The following is a 25,166-nucleotide window of genomic DNA, read 5'->3' as shown; positions in this document are numbered from 1 at the left end:
ATAATATTAGAAAATCCACAAATTTACACAAATTTAAATGGCACAATATGTGTACTAGTCTGTGTTTAATTTGCAGACATAAGGAAAGTAGTTAATTTATACGTAGATATAGATCCTGCCCAAAGGTGCCCTTACAATAGCCTCATTTAATCTGAGAAAATGGAAACATAGTATTATTGTATTTTATTACATCAGAAAAATTGCAACTCGTGTACAGTTTGACCGAGTTCTCTCAGCATTGTTGTACTTTTCCTTGTGTATTAGGCAGTAGATGTTGTCATTGGGATATTACAGAACCTAATGTACATGGAAAACCACATATAGAAACTGGATGGATGGAATTCTGTGTTGAAAAGTGAAACTACGTCAGTGAATGCAAGTTTGTACATGTGTTTACATATGTGTGTGTTTTGTATGTGTGTTCATATATATATGTGTGTGTGTGTGCTGACTCTGACCTGTCTTGTCCTTCCAGAGCTGGTAACCTCTGGCACCAGCGATAATGAGAGTAGTTCCTGTAAGTCTAGACCCTCCTCTGTCCCCTCTCTCTCTCTCTCTCTCTCTCTCTCTATCCCTCCTAAATTTACTCTTCTTCTTCACTCTGTTCTTGATCTTTTAAACCTTGCCTCTCAGTTCATCACCTGCTTGATGTAGCTGCTGAGCTGTAGGTTTTCCTCTGTGTGTGCTTGTGGGTGTGTCACACGTATTGGTACACTGTGGTTTACTTTAGTTTTACGTGCATGCAGGTCTTTGTGTGTACGGTTTACCTTTCTCTGCTTCTGCAGCCTGCTTTTCCAGAGCTGTTGAAGAACTCTTTTTCCAAAAGTAGAAATGGTTAAGTTGTCAAGTGTCTGTCCTTTTAATGTGTCTTTCATTTGTGTTTGTTTAAACAGCTGGTCAGGAGGAGATCTTCCTCACCTACCAACCTGTCATGCAGCATGAAGGTCAGTGGCTTCCCTTTCCTCCTCGGTTTGTTGCTGTTTTTCATGTGTGTTAGCTTAGCTTATGTAGGTAAATTAAAGTCCCTCTCTACTCAAAACTGGGTTTCAATCTTTATTATTTCTCATTGGAAAGAATTTGTCATTTCTGTGTTGAAAGTGCTCGCTGTGTTTGTTAAACGTTTACCTGCAAACAGCATTTTTGAACCGAATCCTAGGCCGTTGCAAAAAAATCTGAAACTTCAAACCATTTAAATCAGTTGATGTAGCTTTAAGAATCAACACATCTTACACAATGTATTATTAAAACAGAGTACTTTGTAACATCTTTAAACGTGCCTGGAGGGAGTAATTAATTGAGTTTGTAAGAATTAATTATTTTAGAAAAAAAACAGTCGACCGGTAGTTGGAAAACCTTTCCGTAGCTTGCTTAAATCCCACTGAAGCAGCGGTGGGTCAGTCATTACAAACTTCCTAGCTGTATTAAATAAATCATCTGGAGCAAGCTGCATTAAAATATTTATAGATTTTAGGGTCCTCTTGATGTACACTTTACTTTTTTCTTTTGAGTGAGTTGACTTAAGGTAAAAATGACTGATTTCAGACAGGCAGAGTTAAAGGGCTGGTATAAGTTTTTTAAAACTGTGAATTCTTCAAAGATACTCCAGAGGAGTGGATTTTACACATTGACGGAACCTGTTTTTTTTGTGTCAATTCTCAGTTAATTACACACGGCCAGTCATCGTGCTTGGACCAATGAAAGATCGGGTTAACGATGACCTCATCTCCGAGTTCCCTGACAAGTTTGGCTCCTGCGTTCCACGTGAGTGCCTTTAGTTCATTATAAATCCCAGTAGAAACCTGTAACAGTTACTGGACCTTTGCAAACCTTATGACCTTGAGGCAATATATCAAAATTGTAAAGTCATGCCTAATTTTAATACATTTTTTATGAGCTCAGTGAAGGGTCACGTTTGCCTCATTTAGTTTTTTAGGTTAGAAAAAAACTGACAAACATTTTTATGGGACTCCCAAACCTCCAGCAAATGGATGTCCTACCCTGAAGACAGATGAGTCCCTAATGCGACATAATGTTGTGTTTTTGCTTTTTAATCTTAATGTTTCAGGCCAATATGTGCACTAAGGTGCTCATGAGCAGAATACTGCACACTAAGATATTTTATTTCTTTGCCTGAGTCTGTGTAAATTCTGATCTTTAGACACAACACGGCCACGGAGAGATTACGAGGTGGATGGCAGAGATTACCACTTCATGTCCTCCAGAGAGCTCATGGAGCGAGAGATTCAGGAGCACAAGTTCATTGAGGCTGGACAATATAACAACCATCTGTATGGAACCAGCATACAGTCTGTCAAAGAGGTCGCTGACAAGGTGAGACGGAGACACGATCAATGGGAAAAAGAGAGCGAGGGTATGGGAAGAAAGAATGTCTGACTCCGTGTCTCTCCCACAGGGCAAGCACTGCATACTGGATGTATCAGGGAACGCGATAAAGCGTCTCCAGATGGCAGGCCTCCATCCCATCGCTATCCTCATTAGACCACTCAGTGTCGACAACATTTTGTAAGTGACACAACATAACTGTTCAAAGACATCTTTTATCCGAGCATCTCTCTTGCACTGTTTTATCATCTGTTCTTTCAAAGCTCAAGTAATCAAATGGAAAGGTTAAAAATATGATAGTGGTTAAAAAAAATTGAGTAGCATCCTATAAGCATCTTATAGGTAAAAACTATCAGCAACATAAACAAAGCCAGTAACATTGTATAACTTCTCTAAATAAGTGCCAGAAAAATGTTAAGAGACGGTTCAAGGTTGACATGACAAATACTAATTCTCGAAAGTTCTGCTTTTATGTCATACTGATGAAATACCTCTCATGAACGTACTTTTTTCTCTTTTTCCATTAAAAAATGTTTAGCTGCATTTATTAGGGAAAAAAACTCAGTGAACTTCATTTTTACCCCTGAGCCGTAGGGAGTTTACTGGAAGGCTGATGGGTACCGCTGTCGGTTGACAGTGTTTGTATACAATATGCAATAAGTCAAACGCCTCTACAGTGAGAATGTTGCCTATATTATTTTAAATGAGGGCTAAAGTTCACTAATTTAAATAAATGTGAAGTCCAGCTTCTTTTTTGCTTATATGTTCCTTTACCTTTGTTCACTCATCACTTTCTGTTTTCTAAAAGTCACTGAATCTTAACACTGCTGAACTTTACGACAATATCAGTAGGGCTATTTTTACATAGTGTCTAATGGGGGTTTTTTTACAGAAAACTAACTGTAGTCTCTTTCTGCAGAGAGATGAATAAGCGTCTCAGTGAGGAGCAGGCAAGGAAGGCCTACGACAGAGCTGTGAAACTGGAGCAGGAGTTCACAGAGTACTTCACTGGTGAGTCACCTAAACAAAACACATACCTTTAAATCTCCCCTCTCAAGGTTGTCTCCATGTGCACATCTGGACTGCCTCCAGAGTCGCTGCTACTATTAACTTACTGCAGAAATTTTTTGCACTAATAATATCAGCATATTGTGAGTGTATGATAAATACTGTGCAGTAAAGTCTGCTTTATTAAGTCTCACCTGTGGGGGTTACACACTTTGAAAAGAAAACTGTACACATGAGCTGTATAACTTTGGAAAGTAGGGTAAAAATAACATTTTCCATATCTGCTCAACTTTCTTTCATCAAAGATTAGTATGCTTTGAGGTGTAAGTGAAAATGTGATCAAGTTTATTTTTGTGTTTGAGGAGAATCTGTGGAGGAGGCAGCTTGGAGAAACTGTTAAACATGCAGCAGGGGCAAGCTGTGAACCACACTGGCATACTGTCACCTTTAATGCTGATAAAGTTGTTGGCAAGCTGTGATTTATTGACATATTTATACACGTCGAGTAGTTTTAAAGCTAAGCTATTATACATGTGGGATTGTGTTTTTGGTCCATAAAATCTCATTTAGCTCAGGTTTTGATCTTTACCAACACCTGAAGAGAATACTTGGCCGTCCATCCATCCAACTATTTTCTTCCTGTGTGTCACATTATTTGATTTAAACACATCTTTTAATCATTAATATTTGTCTCTCTCCCTCCTGCAGCGATCGTCCAGGGCTCAACTCTAGAGGAAGTGTATTCGCAGGTGAAGCAGATCATCGAGGAGCAGTCTGGTCCTTACATCTGGGTTCCCACCAAGGAGCGACTCTGAATAAATACCCACATACACCATACTCACACACATACACACACAAACATCAGCCTCTCTGCACACTTCCTTCTTGTCTAATTTTCTATTATCAGCCTGCTTCCTCGCTCTCTTTTTCTTACGCACGCACATCACTACATGCATTGACACATTTACATAAGCACATTCAATGGGACGAGGCTGGGACTATCTGGGACTGCTGCTTCCTGAAGTGGGAGGAGCTCATGTCTGTCCAGCAGCCTATTGGTGGATCTTCCTACGGCTCAGTTCCTTAATGTTTAAGGAGGTGGTTTAAATCAAGGCGACATGTACCATTATCTGATTTGATTTCATTATTGTTCTTCTTATTGTTGTTGTCGTTGTTGTTTTCATATTAACAAAGGGTAATGCATTCATGTATGGGTTTGTAATGATTATATTGTCACCAAGAGGCAGATTTTTGCACGCTGTAGCTTTAAGAGCATGTTTTTGGGACAAAATCTTGATCTCCTTCCCTCTCTGTCTGTCTGTCTCCTCATAGCATCACTCCTGTTTAGAGTTTCTTATTCATGTTTTTTTTCTCAATCCTGAATCCGTTCATTCCCTTTACTCTTTTGACTATCCACAGACTTTAGATATGAGGTGAAAGTCATTATAAAATTTCCAATACTCCCCAGAATTTTGGCATCAAAACAAATACTGTTTAGAGATGTAGCAAGAATATATTAATCATTTAATCTGTAAGCAATGTGTGGCATAATAATAATTATATTAAGAAGCAGCAGTTCTTGATCCGATAACTAAAGAAGATTAAATTCAAATAAATAAAGTGCAAAGCCCTCTATCAGTAGTTTGCTATTAAAAGGTCAAAAACAAACTGCCTCATAATGATGATGGAGTACGTTTGGAGCTCTGGGCCTGCATTTATCACATTTCTGAGAAATATTTTTAATATAAATCACAGGTCTCCATAGTGAGTAGAGACAAGGTCATATTTATCAGGCAGCTCACTGCGATTTACAGCCAAAGAGAAAACACGATAGAGCAGCTCATAAGGCCATCGAACGGTCAATCACCAATCAGAGTCAAGTCATCTCCACTGTTGCTCGTTACTTTTTACAAATTCTTATCTTCAGTAGAAATGTATCATCTAATTTACTAAATATATAAATACTTTGTCTGGAATACAAAGTACAGATGAAGGGAAAATGGTAAAAATCTTTAAAATTTTCAAATGTTAAAATCAGATACAAATAACAGATTATGGTACAAGCTGTAGTTTGTGTAAACACTCCAAAACAATAACATTTAAATCAGAATAAAACAATAAACGGCTCCAGTTTGTGAGGGGAAATAAAATAAAATGAAATTCAGACATTTTTCTTTTTACTTAAGTTCTAAAATTGTACTCGACAGCTCGATAAACAGCGGCCCAGATTTGAGATCGAGTCTGTTTCGTAGAAGCTTTCATCTCGAAGAGGCTTCTCTGCCTTTTCCTTCCACCTCCGCTTCCTTCTCTCTGTCTCATGCCTTCGTGTCTCCTCCTCTGCGCAGTGTGACGTTAGTTGCGCACGCCAGCATTAAACAGTGTATCTTCTGCTTCATCATCACTATCATCACGATCATAATCATCATGGTTACGGCTTTCCTTCTTACCGTAGTTGCACTAATGAGGGCTGGTTTCTTAAAAGCATCTTTACCCTCCAAGTGTTTCCGGTCTCCGCACGTGATGACGCAACACACTCGCTTTTCTCTCAGCGATGATTGAGCTGCTTTGAGACGAAGTTGGTCGACACGTTTTTTTTTGGTAAAGGTTAAAAAACACGTCATAGTGTACTCTTCTGGAGAAACTTGCTGTTTGGATTAACCAATTGACTGTAATCCACTTTTTTCCCCGCTGGATTTATAAGTTTAAGCCTTTATGTGTGACCTCAGCACTCCATGCATAAATATCCAGCTAAGGGTTATATCTTGGAGCCTGTTTTCATTATTTCACAAATGTCTACTTTATGCATGGAAGGATGCAATGTTTGGCTCGAGGCTGAACTGACTTTTCGTTCATTTAAGGAGGCCACACAGCACGAGAAGCAAACCTAACCCCGTAAAGCCTGAGCCATTCCTTCTGACAAATGAAAAAAGAAAAAAGAAGAAGAAATGAATTATCAATACACGAGTTTCAATTTGTATAATTTTTGCTTTATCTGGCATTTTTTAGGGTGATGATATTTAAAGAGATTTGAAAAAACTCACAACTCATGTGTTAAATATGATAGAGTTGGTGTTATGGGGTTAAAGCTACTCAGTGGAGTCTGTGACCACGTTAACAGCACATGTAACCTAACAATGGCGAATCTGTTGGTCATGTGACGCTTGCTTAGTGCATCTGTTACCTGTAGTAGTCTTTTCAGAGGCTTTGCTGCTTGTCGCCGAGGCTCAGCTTAACAACACGTGACTAAACTCTACTTGTACTGAAAACTAAAATGAAAACAACAACAAGAACAAAAATCTTAGCAGTGTTGTTGAGTATATCTCTGTTTTTTAGCATTGCATCTGCTTTATCGTCAGGGCCATTTAATGCATTCTACTCAGTGGCCTGAAAAGTGCTGTGGAGCAATATTATTTTCACTTTCTTGCAATCCAGGTTGCACCTGTAAAGTTTGTCGCATGACTGCAAAAAATTATTTACACTCTATTCGCCTCATAGATATTTTGTCATTCGGATTAGAGAGTACATTTTTGAGAGCCCTTTGCTACGTAATTGGCGTTGGTGTAATGTTTCCAGTTTCTCCAGGGAGCAACATCACGAGTGCTGAGGTCACTCACCGGAAACACAATGTAACATAATCTCTTGTTTTCCAAACGTAACATTCGAGATCCCAAGATGCTTTTGGCGACGCAGCCCCCACCTGTATGGACCTTGTCAGCCACCCGCTCCCCATCTCCATTCTCCAACCCCGAGGCGACTTCTCCAAGCTGACTGGAGACTGGAGACGTATAGAAAGACTGTTCTGTCAACAGAGTAGCTTTTTATTTCAAATAACAACCAGTTTTTGACCGCATGTGTTTTAAAAGGCTTTAAATGTTTCTCCACAGAATGTTCAAATAAGCCAAATCTGTAATCCTCACTGATTCAGGTCGATCAGTACTGTGTTTGTGTGTTGACAGAACTGGGCTGTCTGTATGACTCTGGCTGTGTGTTTTTAGCCAGGGGACCATGCCACTGTATGTTAGAGTAAAGCACCGATGCAAAGAATCTATTACAGAGATGGAACTATATCTAACATATAATATTTATCCCTGCTCTAACTGCCTATTTTGGTACAAAAAAACATAAATAAAAGTCTTTATTGAGATTTACTGAAATCCTTTTACCTTTAACCGGAGATGATTCTTCTTCTTCTTTTCTTTTTTTTGCATTGTGGAATGTGTATGAATGTGAAGATTCTCTTAAAACTGTAATCTAATATAAGTTCCTTTACTCTCAGCTCTACTACGAGTTTGTAGTGCTCTCTCTCTGGATGTCTGATGTGACTCTTCAAGCAGCACAATTGGAAAAAAAAGCAACATTAAATTAGTTCAGGAAAAAAGGGTGCAGATTATATATTGATTATAAATAGGATCTTGAATGGGTGCAAATATTAATTGTGTTGACAGGTGGTATTAAGAGTTTTTGTTTTGCATACTTATGCTCTAAAAAAAGGGACGCAGACGGAAATTTCTAAACTCACACTGTGTCACCGCCTTCTTCAAGATAATGCTCAACAACAGAGACACACTTATTCAAACACTAGTGTTTGTTTTCCAGATGTTTAATATTCAGTTATATTCTATTAATACACATGGTTTGAAAAGCATACCATGAAATGATCAGGCACACTCAGAAACATTCATAATAAAAGTCCATTTCTGTCCCTGCAGTACAATCTACACATATGTGCATTCATCCATCCATGGAGCCTGTCCCAGATGACTCTGGGCGACCCTGGACACTTTACTAATCCATCACAGGGCAAACACAGAAACAGCCACACGCTCTCACCTCTAAGGGTCACTTTAGAATCATTGACAACGTAAAGTGAACCACTGTGCTGCCCACATATGTAACCTCTATGGCTAACTAGTAGAACTCATAGCACTAGGCGCTCAAAGTAATGTGTATAGATACCATTTCAAGGAACAAAAGAGGTACCTACAGGTTTACAAGCCATAAAAGTGATGTGGTTTACAATTCAGAAGAGAAGATAGAAAGAGGGGACACATGACGAACATTAGCATGTTGATCCAGGAACAACACCAACATGGGAATATCAGATAGACCTCAGATAGAAGATGTGTGTAAAGTACCCATAATTTAGAATTTGGTAGTTTCTATGTAGCAATATCCATATTTTAAGCACTGCATAAAGTCATGCTATGACTGTCAGACTCAAACTGTCCAAACAATATTCTTCATACAATTCATGCAGCTATTTAGTTCCTTCCACTTATCAAACTCTGCCCTGCAACTTAAGAAAACACTAGCACATAAAACACAGCAAACTTTAAATAAAACGTAATGGGAGCGGGTTTTTGTTTTTTCCTGCCCTCAATAACTTTCATTGTGTTTGTGAGCTTTTTTAAAGCTTCTGCAGCTGGTGTTTTCTTAAGTTGCAGCGTGTTTGACCAATCAGGGCCACCTTACTATCCCACCTGTCATAGAGTATACCCTATGACAGACTGTTGGTCTAAGACGGAGAGACAAAAGAACTTTCACACTCATATTCACTCATACTGCCAATTTCTAATCACCAGTTAACCCAACTTGCCTTTCTTTTGACTCTTGGACAAAGCTGGAGTGCCCAAGAAGAACCAAGCAGGCTCAAATAATGCTTTGTTCGTGTAATTACATAATGATAACCATAATAATAGCACGAGTAATCATCTTTCAAATTTATGCCTTTAGAGGTTTACCGTGTAGTTATTACTGAAATTTTTTGCCTTCCTGAGAACAAACTTTCAAAAGGGAGTTTTTCTTTTCCCAGTGCTTGCTCATAGGGGGTCAGTTGATTGTTGGGGTTTTCTCTGTATTGTTGTAAGGTTTTTATCTTACAATATACAGTAAAGCGTGCTGAGGTGACTCTGTTGTGATTAGATGCTATATAAATAAAACTGAATTGAAGACCTTTTTGCAGATTCAGTTTACCCATTGGTTAAATTAAAAAAGCTGTAGCTAAAAACCAAGACAACAGAACAACAAAAATAAAGAGGCAGGTGAGATCCATCCTCTCTCTCTCTCCTGCAGTCCAGAGTCTTTTAAAAAAAATCATAATCTAAAGGATTTAAATGATTTTTTGTGTGTAATTAGTATCAAATCATACATTTCAGATATTAACTAAAGGAAAGAAAGTAATCCCAGCCATACAGAGAATAAAAGAGACTGAAAAAATGTATTTTATGTTCATTCGACTTAGGCTCTCTGATGTCTGTACTTATCTCCACAGATATAATTCGCCACCAGGTCCAAGGTTCACACTTTCATAGTTCTTGAGTTCATCGAGTCCTGGAGTTCAGCATGTCATTATCAAGAAGTTTGAAGTAAATATCCTGCAATAAAATACCCAGGGTCACTGGATATAAACTATTCACATATCAGTCTTGGCAGGCCTAGGGCCTTCTGTGCAAGTTAAACCGTCATATGATAATTATATGTTTAGGTACAGTATATTGCCTGTGTATGACACTGGACCTGGTTCATGTGACCAATGAGAAAAGCCTAGAAGTGCTCAGGACAGTCATGTAGAGGCAGTTCAACATTTTTATGCAAAGAACACTGTTTTGTCCTGTATTGTAAAATGCAAGTTAAAAGTTTCATATTCAATGAAAGGCAGATTCTCATGTCTGCTGACATAAAACACTGACTGAAAATGGCACCACTGTGACACCTCGGTGTGACTGTCACCTCCGTGTCATCCTCATTCTGTCACAGCATAAAAAATGAGCAAGCTCACACCCGGACAGTTCCGCCACAGCGAGCTCTTTCTGCTGATGAAGTTTTATTATCCTCATCTCCTGTCCCGTGCCTGGAAATGATCGTTGTTAGGTATCTGAACTTGAACATTTTGTGAACAATGAGAGCAATTACACATTTTATGATAAGGTCGACTTCCTGAGTCTTGGCAAAAGGCTGCAGATTTATCATTTTTTTTATGACCGCAGTAATGCATCCTCATGTGCTGCAGCATCCACTCAGCAGATGTTTGGCACTGCAGCATTGTAAAAAAAAAAAGAAAGAAAAAAAAAGAAAGAAAGGAACATAAAGAAGGATTCAAACCTCTGTGAACTTTCTATTATTATCTCTGTACAGCATGGATGTCAAACATAAGGCCCGGAGGCCAGAATTGGTCGTGGCAAAGATGCCAATCCAGCCCACTGGACAACTATAGTTTCAGAATTTTTGCATGTGTGTATATTCACAGTAGAAATTTAGGCATTTCTTTCTTTTTTTGTGGGCTCACAGTGAAAAAAATAGGACATTTTCTGTGAATTAACAAAAACCTTCTGTTTTATAGAAGGGCTTTTTTTCTCTTTTTTTCACATTTCTTCCTTATGATTGAAGTTGTGCTGACTGGTTTCTGCCATGTACTATAGCAATATTTCTTTATCATGTATAAAAATTGAGACACACTGTTGAAATTGCATTTTGTTGCTGTATATTAAGATATCTCAGGAATTAAATATTTTGTTATTTTGTTTTTTACAATGACAGAAAGGTGAGTTTCACCCCCACTTAAGATCAAAGTGGGCTGTATGTGGCCCACAATGTAAAACAAGAGTACAGTAACTCTCCTGAGACCTGTACAGTGAAACAGCCCCATACAGGACAAAGTTCATCCCTGTATATTTTTCTTTGAAAAGCAAAAGTGTGTTAAATGTTTAATATATCTCTCTATATATCTTGTAAGTGATATAAAAAGCTCCCCCACCAGCAGCAACAGATTTACTCACAGACTCATGCCTCTGTAACACTTTATTAATAAGTCGTATTACTATAAATCCATCACAGGGAGGCTTTTTTTTATCTGCGATAAAAGTAACTTTTGTGTAGACATGTGTATTTCTTATTTTTAAGTGAGATTTTAAATGCCCAACTTTTAAGTGTAATCCTTACATTGTGGTCACCTTGTGGTAACAAGGCCAAACTGACTGCAACTTATGGAAAACAAACGCTACAAAAAACCCCCAAATCATGTCTTTTAGACAAAAACAAGGTCAAATTTAGCAGTGAGAGCAGCTAAAAACACTTCTTATATTGTGAGTCAGTTACAACCTCAATGTGCTGGCCTGAATTCCTTCTTTCCTTTTGCACATCAGTGGAAAAGCACCACACTGGTCAAGGAGAAGAGGGAGGGGGAAAGCAGAGGTGGGTTAAAAAAGACCCCTGTGTCCAGGCTTTGGCCTGCAGCCAGGCAGCGGCAGCAGAGACGTGTCAGACCTGGTAAACCAGGGAGGCACACTCCTTAAAGTCTAGAAAAAACACAAGCTAATATCTTCTTCTAATCCCTGCAAGACACTATTATAGGTGTCTGAGTTGTAAAACAGTGGAAAATACAGCCTTATACAAGCTTTGCACGTGGACTTTAAGCTGAGTCTTGGCGATTGAAGGAGGACTTTGACTCAGAAGTCATTTTATAAAGCAGAGGAGAGGAGAAAGGAGGTTATTTCATCCAGCAGAGCGAGAACAAGAACAAGGCTGTGGCCATGTGGAGGACAGTTGGAACACTACTGCTAATACTACATACTGGTAAGACTGGCTTTTTAAACCTAAATATACTGTAAATGTATGAAAGAAGGTGCAACTGTTTTTCTTTTATATGAAAGATTTTCTTTGATCCTGTGTGTTGGCTCTTATTGAGTGTCTATGTACATAAAAACAATTTTACTTTTAGATTTGAATATTCTGTACATAATTTGGCAAAAAAAATGTTAAGCAAAAATGATTAAGAAACCATAATAATAAACTGTGCGCAACAATGTTACTTAAGGGGGGAAACAAAAGTTTAAAAAAAGTAGGACATTTACCTTGTACTGTTGCTTTTTGTATTATTACAGTTATTTCTGGTTACATCCTTACTAACTGATGACCAATAAAAGTAAAGCTATTTCTATCAATAATCCCCTATTCTGGGGGGATAACACTGTCCAGTGCTTATTGCTGTACCACAGAGAAAAATATCTGAGAAAATGAATGTAATGTGTGCAGTAAAAATATGCTTCTTTTCCCATGTAGTAAATAATTTTGCAACCTTTTTTAGACCCCAGCTCCCATGTTGGGAACAGCAGTGCTGAAGCAGAATGTAGGGTCATTTTTGTGAATCACGTGGTGTAGCAGTTTAATGCCAGAATCACTCCCTCTGTCTTTCCCTCAGTGTTTGGCCAAAGCACAATCAAATGGTGCACCATCTCACAGAACGAGCAGAGGAAATGTCAGGCCATGTCTCAGGCTTTCAGCACAGCCTCCATCCGTCCTTCCCTCAGCTGCGTCAATGCTGCGTCAGTGGAGGACTGCGGTCAGAAACTACAGGTAAGATTGAACTGGCAGGAAGTCAAACTTGAAGCTTCCTTGGACCCAAAAAGTTTGAAGATTTTTTATTTCAGTCATGTGGAACCAACAAGGACCCATTAAAGTTGATTAAATGCTCCAAGTACCAGAAAGTGCAGTCAGACTTCAGATAACAACATAAACCATGAACCAATAACTTGGTGATCTGTTATCAGCACAATGCACACTTTGTGTTTTTTTTTTTATGACAACCACAGACTGGGAGCTTTCTGACCTGAGAACAAGTTGTCCCAGTTAATGAAGCATAAGCATGGCTGAGCTTGAATTACAGACAGCAGTTTAAATCCTAGGAGAATATCAAATAGCTATTACATTTTAAAAGCATGCTTCATGTTTATTTAAAAACCTTTCATTGGTAAAGACTTGTTGTTGTTTCAAAGATTTCTTCATCAGTTATCATCTTTGCAATGTTCGAGTTAATGAGTCATCCATGTGATTCAGCGCTGACGCCCTGTGCCCTGTGTTTCACTATCATTAATATTTTTGTCTGCAGAGAAAGGAAGCTGATGCCCTGTCCATGTCTGCCAAAGACATCTACAACTTGGGGAAAACCGTTTCGCTTAAGATGGCTGGCAGTGAATCACAGGCTGGCTGTAAGACCCCAAATCAGTGAATTACAATTAAGGAGAAGTGATGAAACTAGCGAGTTCTTAGCTTAGCTGAGCTCAGCATAAGTACAGGAACATGACAAAGTAAAAAAAAAAAAAAAAAAGGCCTTCGATCACTACATGTTTGTTTAAATAATACAGAATAACTAGAAATGTCTAAATAAATAAAATTAATATTCTAACAACTGTTTCTTTGGCCACAGATAGACTACAATCAACTAACAAAACAATGAAAACAAAAGACACCGTCTTTCAGTTTTAAGGTTTTACATATTGGAACACTTAAATACAACCGCTAATGCAGTGGTTCTCAAACTGTGGTACGCGTACCACTGGTGGTACATGGGCTCCCTCTAGTGGTATACAGGAAGTCTCCCAAAAAATGTTCAGATTAAATAATATACCATTTTCTGATTGAGGGATTTCTGAAAAATTAAAACCTACAGCTCTGCTGTTACTTCCAACATAAATGAAGACAGAAAACTAAACAGCAGTGACGTTTGTAGGGTTGCTGAAGTTGGGCTAGCAGGTATATAATGATGTGCTATGTATTGGCTAGCTACAGAGCTATGGTTAGCATAATATAAACGCATTAGCACAGTGAAGCTGGATGATGAACGCTAACTTTTTTCAACTCGATAAAAGTTCACACGAGGGTTCCCGATGGTTAGGGACAAATGCGGTTGCATGGCAGGATGCTGTAAACGACCAAACTTCTGTCAGGAGACTAGTGAGATAATCCATTCACAATATGACAACGGCACAGGAGATATTGCAGCTTGGTATTTCATAAATAAATAAATAAATAAAAACTAACCTAAAATGCAGAACCAGTGTGTGAAAACCTGAGTACACCCCATGATTCAGTGAACCACGTTTAGCAGCAACAACTGAACATAATCGCTTTCTGTATAACTTTATTAGGCTGTCACATCACTGGGGTGAATTTTGGTCCACTCCCCTTTCCAGAGTTACTTCAGATAATTGAGATTTGCACTCAGTAATTTGTGCACAGCTCTCTTAAGGTCGTGCCAGAGTATTTCAGTCAGGCTGAGGTTTGGACTTTGAATGGGCCTTTGCCACACCTTGATCACTTTTTCAGACATTCTGTTGTAAATTTGCTGCTATGAGACAGATCGCTGTCCATGGTAGATGGCTGATTCCATGACTGCAGTAGGTCTGAACGGCGTACTGCACCCTGCAGCATTTGAGTAATATTGTGTACATTATGGCCAAACATCTCCAGGTTGGTCTTGTATGTCTAAAGGACACTGACCCAGAAGCCTTGTGATTTTGTTCAGACGCAGCTTTGCAAATCCTAAGCTGTGCCATATTCTTTTTTAGAGGAAAGTGGCTTTCTCTTAGCAATCCTTTAAACAAGGTGTACTTGTTCAGTCCTTTTCTAATTGTGCTAATTCTAATGAACTTTAGCAATTAACATGCCAACTGAGGCCTGTAGGGTTTTTTTGCCAACCCGTTCTCACTCCTGAGGCGTAATATAATGATGATTTGTTCTTATGCTACGCGCCGGGTTATGGGTGAAATTCAGTAGAATGACGCTTCTGCGGTAATACATGTTCCAGCTATGTATTCGAGCCCTAACCCTAACCTTATCCCTAACCTTAACCAGCACTATAATGACATTATATTCTAATGACATCTAATGACGTTGGATAGTGTTTTCCAAAGCGATTTAAGTAAAATGAACGTACATGTGTAGATTCATTCCAAACGGTTCTCATGTTCCCTCATTTTTCCGACCTCGTAATGTCGGGACGTGTTGGGTGCCCGGAAGCGTAATATATCACCGATTTGTCACCTAGCGTAAATGTAATGTTACACTTTGGGAGTGAAAGCGTGTTGTTTTTGCAGTTTTTATGAGCATCGCACATTCTGGGGAGAATTTGCTGGGATACCCACAGTTGGGAAAATTGTGTCAAAACTTTTATAGAGATGCTCACACTTACTGATGATCAATTAATCTAATATATTTGATAAGGAACACCTGGCTGCCACTTACCCTCTTAATTCCCACAGAAGCAGTAATGGTGTTTTTAGATTTTCACACACTGTTTCTGAGTTTTGGCTCAGTTTGTTAGTTAATTTGTTGCTAATGAAACAAGAGCAGCTTGATTTTCTCATAAAAAGCAAGCACATAGGCCTAAATAAACAGCATTACATATGAATAATGTTTTACTATTATTACATAGTAAAATTCAGCTTTTATCACTCTTGAAGCTTTTATGACACTTAAAGCTTTTATGACTCTTGAAGAATTATTATCTTCTGAACTCAACGGAGAATATATCTCATTTGCTCTTTTTATCGTGTCTTTCTGTTGAATTTATATCTTCTTATCTCTACTAACATTAATGCACAGTGTTTCATAGAGATAGTAACTGACCAAGTCAGCCTTTATGTTTATCTAGGATAAGTGTGTTGCATTATGACACATGTTAAACCCAACAATAATTGTACATGTGGGATATTAAAAAACTGATGTGGTAAGCTATACTTTCATCCCAGAGATCTTTTGTTCTCTGATAATAGGAGTTCAGTGTCAGCATGTCAGACACCATTTGTGGGTCTAGATTTATCATACAGCGGTTGCTAATACTTGTGCTTTTTTGCTTCAGCTGTCACCACCTACTATGCAGTTGCTGTGGTGAAGAAAGAAAACTCCGGCATCAATATCAACAACCTGGCAGGAAAGAAGAGCTGCCACACCGGGATAGGTCGCACTGTTGGGTGGAACATGCCCATAGGCTACTTGATAGACCAAGGCTACATGTCCGTGATGGGCTGCAACATCCCACAGGGTATGAATGACATGTTTGAGGTCTGAATATTTAGTCATTTTAGACAGAATACAACATGACAGCAACACAGTACAGCTAGCAGAGAATAACATGAGTTAAGTTTATTTTATGAAGTAATCTTGAACAGGTGAGTATGGAGGTACAAGACAAAGTGACCAGGACAGCACAGCCTATTAAACTGAAACACCAATTATTTTCACAGCTACATAGAACTTATTAATAAGTGATCAGATGATAGCGAATATATATATATATATATATTTATATATACACTAAAGGAACATTGTGTCATTTTAACTGGCAGTAAAAAAAATACCCACATAGGAAGGTTATCATGATTAACATAGTGATGTGTGTTTTCAAAGTAAAAGCCTCCAAATGGTTGTATAAATTCTTTATGAGCCTTCAGTTATTTATCGGGTGCTATCAAGATGATTTAAAAATGTGACATTTTCAAAAAATTTTTACAAAATCATCAGGATTGTAATAAACATTTCAAAATTCAAAATAAAAGCCTAGTTATAAAAATGTATGTATGCTTTAGGTTGTCAGATTTTCAATGTAAAAGCCTGATAATTAGTTATTTTCTATTTTACTGTCTAAACTGTTAACTACCTGTAGCTTTATTTAGCCACAACTTTTCAGCAGCAAGCCATTTACCAAGTCTGGCAGTGGACTGTGATTTCTGTCTAAGCTTAACTAACAAGGATCCTTAACTAACATCCTAGTTAGTTAAGCATAGACAGATGTGGTCTAGTACGGTGTAATCTGAATCCTTGTCATTAAAATGATTTCTTCACAGTATTTAAAGTTATTTTAGTGTTGATTTTGGTACTTTGGTGTATGAACTCTACAGGAAAAATATTAAAATGGTATTGCTAATAAAACTAACTGAGATTGCCTGGTGAACATCCAAAGTAAACTTTACACACTTGTCAAAATACATATTCTTACAGAATAATGTAATACACAGGTTGCATGTCACAGTAACATTTCTTTGCATGCGTGTGTGTTTGCATATTAGGTGTTGCAAATTTCTTCAGTGCCAGTTGTATCCCTGGAGCTACCCAAGGGGAGCCCCAGTCTCTATGTCAGCTGTGCAGAGGAGATGAAAGTGGGCAGCACAAATGTGAGATGAGCAGCAATGAGAGGTACTACAGCTACGAAGGAGCTTTCAGGTAAACCCACATTCACACTCATTACACTCTTACAGAGAAGATACACAGTTAGGTATGAGTCCAGTATATCTGTTAATTTGTTTCTATTTCACACCAAAATTTAAATTATTAATTAACTTTTAATAGCTTGTATTTTGAAACTCTTAAAATGTCCTGTTCTTGGTCTCTGTAGGTGTTTGGCTGATGGTGCTGGAGAGGTGGCCTTCACCAAAGACACAACTGTAGAGGAGAACACTGATGGTAAAGTCATAGTTAGTGAAGGGTAGACAGACATTAGTTGGTTATTATAGTAATTAGTTTCCTACTAAGCCGGTTTTATCATTCAGGATGTAACTTAACCAGGTGCTTCTTCACCAGGTCGTGGTCCAACCTGGGCAAAAGATCTGAAGTCGTCAGACTATGAACTGCTGTGTCCTGATGGCACTAGAGCTCCTGTTACTCAGTGGAGCCGGTGCAACCTGGTCCCTGTCCCATCTCGTGGTGTTGTGGTCAGAAATGACATCAGTCCCTCTGTGGTGTTTAACATGCTGATGGAAGGCCTGGTAGGTCCAAACAAACCCTCCTTAGGAACACTCGGACATTAATGGCACATCAGTAGCACCTCAGTAAGCCAAGGGGTTATTTTTCTGCATTGTGACCGTCAGAGCCTTTTTTCCCCACCCGTCACATGAGTATGAATAACCATTACAAAAAAAATGTAAACAAAAAAACATTAATATCATTATTAAAGATGTTCACCAAAATGTAAAGTTAAACAAACTCAGGCTACTGAACCTATTTGACTTTACAATCGGTTGAATACTACTACTACTACTACTACTACTAATAATAATAATAATAATATTAAATTGTGTTTGTACTTTTCAAAACTAGTGTTACAAGGTTCTGCTGTTTCAGAAACAATAAAAAAAATTATGAGTCAATTAAAAATATTCACTAAAATTTGAAGGTGTGATTCAAATGTGAACAACTTGAAATTAATATTAATAGCAACTCCAAAAAGAAAAAGATGGAATTAAACATTATATATTGAAATAAACACACATATATATGTACAGATTTATGTACACATACCTAAAATTGCAACATTCCTCCGGAGGTAGTAGCAAGCCTGCGTGACCTTGTTTGTGTTTCTCAAAGGTGAGATTAGAATTGAAAATCAATTAAACCTGTGCTGTGCTGCCATATGTTCCACTTACTGTCTGGTTACGTGCTTTCAGTTGTACAGATGGCTGGTTAAGCCTGAATCAATCTCCAATAATAATTTTGGAAGAGTGTGTTCTTCGACCATCTGAAGCACCTCGGTTTAACTGTACTTATGCTACTGGCGGCAAATTACCAGCCTCAGTGCTAAAAGCACGAGTGATGGCAAAAGCTCTGTGATATTAATAACAACTCCACAATAGTCACCAGTTTAGCCTTGGTGTGAGAATGCTTACATTTCTTATTGCATATAGAGTGTGTGGGTGTGTTAGTGTAGTTAAGAGTTCAAACTGGAGGTTGGCTGTGAGCTGAAAATCTAAGACTTCCCTCAAGTCTGCGTTAGAGGCCAACTCAACAATGAATTAGAATTATGTTTTAGAATATAAATATCAGCATCAAAAACAATGTTGTATATTGTACATTTACAGCAGCTGTTCCATCGCTTGTGCTTCCTCCCCAGTTGGAACTAAAATAATAACTTATAGTGGCATATGGTTATATACATGTGAACATATGGTTTCCACTTGGATTTAAGTTGTCAAGTTTGGAATAAAATGTAAATGTATTTTAAGATATGGCAGGATTTAACCACCTTAACCTTTACATGTGATAATGCCTTCCATATTTTATTTGAATAGCACTCTAGTCATAGTACTCCAGTGTTAATTAACACTGACCTCCTGTTTGCAGGAAAAGTCAAACTTCCCCATGTTTTCATCGGCGGGTTATGGAGACGGAACTGTGCTTTTCTCTAATCTCACCACCACCTTTAAGGCAGCTAACTCAGATGAACCCAAGAAGTGGATGGGTGAGAGGTACCATAATGCTCTGAAGGCCATGGACTGTGATCCCAAAGGTGAACAATCTTTTATTAAACACTTAGGATCATTCCTTAACTTAGTTTAAAACCTATTTAACTGTCTTTACAACCTACAACCACCTCCCATGTCAGATATCCCAAATGCCCTGCGGTGGTGTGTGATATCCAGCGGTGAGCAGCAGAAATGTGCTGACATGAGCGTGGCCTTCCAGAGTAAAGGGCTAACTCCAAACATTAACTGTGTCTACGGGGACTCTGTGACTCACTGTATGAAGAAAATCAAGGTAACAGAAATCTCCCTACTGGTTCTTAGTCCCTAAAACGACAATAACTCAGATCATTGCATTCAGTTCCCTACAAACACGTCACGTAATGCAAGTGTTGCATTACCTACTGCATAAAATGATATTGCCTAACGTTTAGCTTTACTGAAATAGCAAACATGGCTGTGTGGGCCCACAGTAGACAGCTGTGGGCTGTGGGGCTGTGTGATAAGAGGCAAACCCACCCCTGTTCTACAGCCCACAGCCCATATTATTACACTGTCAGAGGCTGAGAGAAGGCGATGGATTCAAAGCCTCAGTGAAACGGATGCTAAACTGGATGGTATTGATAATACTGCAAAAGAAGTCAAGAAGTGAAAGATATCAGGACATATTCCATTTTCTAACTCAGACAAACTTGTTTACCACAATTTGTTTTGAGCAAGTGGCTCCATAGTATAGTAGTTTAAACATTTGCCTAACAAATGTCCATTCTGCCCACTCTATGCCCCTGGTATCAGCATGTGCCCATTGTGGCCACTGTGGCCACACACAGGCCCCAAGAGAGGGTGCTGGGAAATATCTTTCCTCTAACCTTTTGAATGTCTCTAGTACATTTTCTTATTACCTCACAACTAGCATGCACTTACGAATATATGTAAATATGTTACTTAATTATCTCAGACAGCTATTATACATCAGCCTGCAGAATAGTTTTGTAGAAATGATATAAAATATGCCTTATTCTAGCACTAGCAGTTCTGGTATCTTTACTCCAGTGTTTCCTTGTCATGTGTTTATAGGACAATGATGCCGACGCCATCACTCTGGATGGAGGTTATATCTACACTGCAGGCAAAGACTATGGCTTGGTCCCTGCTACTGGCGAGAGCTACACAGGTAAAAACACAGAGACTCCAAAATACAGTCAGAGTGGTCTGGTTTCACAGACGAGAAGCAATCATGCAGGTGCGGTTTTTCTTTTCTTTCTCCAGACGACCATGATGGTTCCTCATACTATGCAGTTGCAGTGGTGAAAAAGAGCAGTTTTGACATCCGTAACCTAGACGACCTGCGTGGCCGTCGCTCCTGTCACACCGGATATGGCCGCACAGCTGGCTGGAACATTCCTGTAGCAGTTCTGATGGAGAGAGGTCTGATCAGCCCACAACAATGTCAGATACCCCAAGGTCAGTGTGATGGGCTTGTCTGTGTGTGTGTGTGTGTGTGTGTGTGTGTGTGTGTGTGTGTGTTGTAGAAGTATGAGCTGATGTGGTCTGGAGGCAAATAAAGAAAACTGTGAGCTTTGATAGCAGAGGCTGTAATAAAACTGTGTTACTTTTAGTTTCTCAAACTCCCATAATCCCACCTGCCAGCGTTCTCCAGTTCATTACAACCCTGATTACGTTTTTTAAATTTGAGGCACATTTATGGTCAAACTGTAACATCAGTGGAATGATCAAACACTGCTGTTTCTCTTTCACCTCAGACAGAGCCTAAATTGTCAGGGCAGTCTCTAAATTTACATTTTGTTTCCCATGATGCTTAGCTGTTGGAGACTTCTTTGAAAAGTGCTGTGTACCAGGTGCGAATCAAGCCGGTTTCCCCAGTAACCTGTGTGAACTCTGTGTGGGAGACGAATCAGGACAGAACAAATGCGAGAAAGGAAAAGACCTTTATGATGGCTACGACGGCGCCTTCAGGTACTAAAAACCCGCCCCAAGCCCACTGCACCGCATCAGCAAAACTGGATTCGTTCACTGAAGGAAGACATTTTTTACCCTCTTCTGTACAAACACTGCATTTCTTTAAGTCAGCGTTTGTTAAAGCAGCTATGAGCAATATTTTGCTCTGACAGTGTATCAAATAATTTAAGAGGATGTTGTTAAAATATTTTCTAACATAGCAGAAACCAGGTTTTGTCCTGTTAAAAGGAGATTTTCCTTCCCACTGTCGCCAAGTGCTTGCTCATAGGTGGTTGTCAGGTTAATGAAAGGTCTTTACCTTTGTTTCATACAGATCCAAACCACAGAAGTATTTCTGATATATTTGTGCATATGGGAAACATGCCACAGCTCCTCCAAATTATAGATTATAAATTCTATTGCCTTGAAGATTGATGCACTCACGCCACACCTGCATGTGTTTGTTTAACTGGTCATTTCAGGTGTGTGGCAAAAGGAGAGGGAGACGTGGCGTTCGTCAAGCATTCTACTGTCCTCGAAAACACTGACGGTAAGACGAGTAACACCGGACTTTGAGATGCTCACCTTTAAATATGTCCTAATTTAGGGAGAATAAAAAAACAAACAAAAAAAACACATGTTTACATTAAAGTCATTCATCTGAATTGTGGTGTGTAGGTCTGCCGCCTTCAGATTTCCAGCTGCTCTGTCAGTCTGGAGGTAAAGCCGAGGTAACGCATTATAAATACTGCAACCTGGGCAGAGTCCCTTCCCACGCTGTAATGGTACGCCCAAACATGAACATCCATGCTATCTATGGACTTTTGGACCAAGCACAGGTAACGCTGTTCATCTGAATGTTCTTTGTGAGAATCAGAGATCCTTCAGAATAAGAGTTTGGGGATTTTTGGCAGTATGTTCAAGGATGCTCTGAGGTCTGAGAATTCAAACTGGGCATCCAAAAGCATGAATTACCCTGTCAAGCATGATTCTCCCATGAAATTTTTATATCCATGTGTTTCTTTGCAGACATATTTTGGCAGTGACACAGGTACTGCTTTCAAGATGTTTGACTCGCAGGTGTACAAAGGTACAGATCTTATTTTCAAAGACTCCACTGTGCGCCTCGTGGGTGTTGCTGACAGAAAGACCTACCAGGAGTGGCTGGGCCAGATCTACTTGGACTCGCTGGTTGATTTGGAGTGCAGCTCATCGAATGCAGGTAAAGCCAACATGCTAACCTCTGTATGTCAAGTCTGAAGCTCCAGGCACTAGCCTAGTGTAACATAAAGACTGGAAATGGGGAACCTAGTAAAAGTATGGCATGCTCACACAAGAGTTTAAGACAGATGATGGAAAACGGAATGAAACAATGCAGCGGCCTCTTTAAGTTGAAATGCCAGAGTGCAGTTGTCCTAAATTTCTGTCTTAAAGTTTATAAGGAATAAAAAAATGTGTGCTTTGTATCTGATACAAAAAGTTCCACTGATGGACAAAAATAAACAGATTGAAGAAAATGGAGATCTAGAGTTGAAGAAAGCTTGTTCCAACTTAAATTTGACTAAAAGCCGGCCATCTGTCTCGGGGATTGCTTCATTAAAATAAAAATAAGTCTCATGTACAGCCTCGCTAATATTTTTTGATCTCTCTCCTTTTCCAGTGGCGTCCTCGGTGTGGCTGCTGCCGACGGCCTTGTTCAGCTTCATGCTGACCAACTACTGGATGTAACGACAGCATGACAGGCCTACACGGCTACTCTTTTCTCCACCCCTTTTTCGATTACCTGTATGCTCTCCTTTCTGAGACACGACTGTCACTTCTTCTCCTTTTTTTTTCTCATTTGCTTCTTTTCACCACAATAATGTCCAGGCTTTAATTCTTCTGATTGCTGTCCACTCAACCCCGCCACCATAAATGCATTCACTGCTCTGGGAGCCCTTTGCCTTTCTGTGTTTGCCTGATTGTATGTTAATTAAACACACGAGAGGACGGCATGTTGGAGCTGCGTTCGGATGTGAGATGTGGTAGTGCTGATGCACAACGCTTCCTGTTTTTGTGGCAGAGGTATGAATAAGCTACCAGTCGACTGTCAGCCAAATAGGGGAACGTGCTGCCGCCGCTTTGTTTACTGAAGGTGAGCTGCCATATCAGTGCATGTGCTGCCATCTGTTACTGTAAGTGGGTAATGCAGCACTGTCTCTCCAAATCTAGCTTTGCAAAGAAAGCGCAGTCTGACTTTTAAGCTCACGTGTGAGCCGTTAAAGTTTTAAAACCGTCCTGACCTAGCCAGTTATAACTGGATTCACACCGGCTCTTTAGTTTCCCAAGGTTTCCGGTGAGTCCACAAGTCAGATTGCTGCTTTGCTGCCACTTGCACTGTAAATACTGCATATGAGCACAGCCTTTTTCTTGCTCCAGGCTGTTTCTACTGTAAGCGAATACCATATAAGTGAAAATGCACTAGCGTGACCTCCACACAGAGCTGTGCTGCCAGTGTGTAATGACGAGCAACTCCATGTGCGTCCGTAGGCTGTCTGCTTCATGTGTTCTCCTCAAATGTTTAAAATTTAAGTCCTTAAATAATGCGATCAAGCCTGCAACAGTGCAGTGAAATCTGTTTTCTCTTATTATTGATTGTAATCTGATGTATTTAATCGGGAACAGCAGTGTCAGCAGACAATACATGTTCCACCATCCAGCCATTTTCTGCACATTTTGCAGTTTATCAGTTTTTTCACAGATGGAGTGAATAACACCAGCACAACCTGTCAGGTTCCAACAACTTTGGGGAGAACATGAAGGAAACATCCTGTGGTTTGTATCCGAGGGTCAATGCGAGTTTGTTTGTTTGGATGGTTGAAATTACAAAGGAGTGTTAGTGCTAAAGACTTGTTTGGGTAATTTGAACTTTAAAACCTTGAAAAAAGTGTTTAATTTCAATTTTTGTAGGTTTAGTCTGGTTAGGAGGGGGTTTGATTTTCCTTTAATCACTCCAGAGTGTGATCAGATGTCTTCCAACCCAAACAGCTCACTACAGAAATGTCTCTCTTTAACACCACCTGTTTTTGGTCAGATCCACTGTACCTGTTGGATGCTGCTGCTGCTGCTCGATGCTATTTCCTGTTGTTAACATGTTGATTGGATGTGTATTTTTCCTATGTTAAGAGATTTATTTTTATATGAAGTTCAGGTGCCATATCAGTGTATATGTACTGACTCATGTTGTCAGAAACCAATGCCTTCTCTTTCTCTGGATAAGACATGTATTTCTAAGTGAAATGATGGAACATGTGACTAATATTTAGTTGCCAGGCCAGTGTGTCTGCACAAGTATTTCTACATAAAGCTCTTTCTAATGAAATAAAGCTCTTTACTGCAAAATGCGCTCTGTAGAGCCTTTTTTAAAATTGTCCAGTGTTTTTTTTTTTTTCACTTTTTTGTAGGTGTTTCAAATTCTCTCTCCATGAGGATCTTTTTTGTGGCCACTTTATTAGGCACAACTGTTCAACTGCTCATAAACACAAATATCTAACCGACTAATCACATCACCGTAGCTCAGTGCAATTAAACATGCAGACATGAGGGAGGTGACCTGTTCAGGTTTAAACTGAGCATCGGAACTGGGAAGAAAGTTCATTTAAGTGACTTTTTGGTGCCAGACGGGCTGGTCTGAGTCTTTAGAGGCTGCTGATCTGCTGGGACTTTACCACACAACTATTTCTGGAATTTAGAGAGAATGATCTAAAAGTATCCAGTTGGCAGCAGTTCTCTGGGTGAAAATATTTTTATTTTTATTATTCAGGAGACAATAATTCTTCAGGCTGATGGGAAGGGAGCAGAAAGAAATAA

General features: G+C 39.2%; 2 protein-coding genes across 7 annotated transcripts in view; both read left to right on the top strand.

The window, feature by feature from the left end:
• LOC116336356 (discs large homolog 1-like protein) overlaps positions 1-7,495 on the top strand; it is a 119,897-nt gene extending 112,402 nt beyond the window's left edge. For all 6 annotated transcript variants that reach the window (XM_039601292.1, XM_039601291.1, XM_039601290.1 and 3 more), the window contains 7 exons: positions 476-517; positions 894-944; positions 1,660-1,761; positions 2,159-2,331; positions 2,414-2,523; positions 3,263-3,354; positions 4,060-7,495. In XM_039601292.1, coding sequence (XP_039457226.1) covers positions 476-517; positions 894-944; positions 1,660-1,761; positions 2,159-2,331; positions 2,414-2,523; positions 3,263-3,354; positions 4,060-4,166 — 677 coding nt within the window. In that variant the 3' untranslated portion in view covers positions 4,167-7,495. The remainder of the gene's footprint in view (positions 1-475; positions 518-893; positions 945-1,659; positions 1,762-2,158; positions 2,332-2,413; positions 2,524-3,262; positions 3,355-4,059) is intronic.
• A 4,274-nt stretch (positions 7,496-11,769) lies between these two features.
• meltf (melanotransferrin) lies at positions 11,770-24,716 on the top strand. Its single transcript, XM_039600653.1, has 16 exons — positions 11,770-11,922; positions 12,548-12,702; positions 13,235-13,334; positions 15,986-16,168; positions 17,193-17,346; positions 17,519-17,586; positions 17,704-17,888; positions 19,240-19,405; positions 19,502-19,653; positions 20,436-20,532; positions 20,628-20,822; positions 21,182-21,335; positions 21,800-21,867; positions 21,996-22,156; positions 22,347-22,539; positions 22,978-24,716. Exons 1-16 carry the CDS (start codon positions 11,880-11,882, stop codon positions 23,043-23,045), a joined length of 2,142 nt encoding a protein of 713 aa, XP_039456587.1. The 5' UTR covers positions 11,770-11,879; the 3' UTR covers positions 23,046-24,716.
• The last annotated feature ends 450 nt before the right edge of the window (positions 24,717-25,166 follow it).

Source organism: Oreochromis aureus, linkage group 17 (genome assembly GCF_013358895.1).
Source record: "Oreochromis aureus strain Israel breed Guangdong linkage group 17, ZZ_aureus, whole genome shotgun sequence".
NCBI classification, from domain to species: Eukaryota; Metazoa; Chordata; class Actinopteri; order Cichliformes; family Cichlidae; genus Oreochromis; species Oreochromis aureus.
This window is presented reverse-complemented; position numbering and strand designations above follow the sequence as displayed.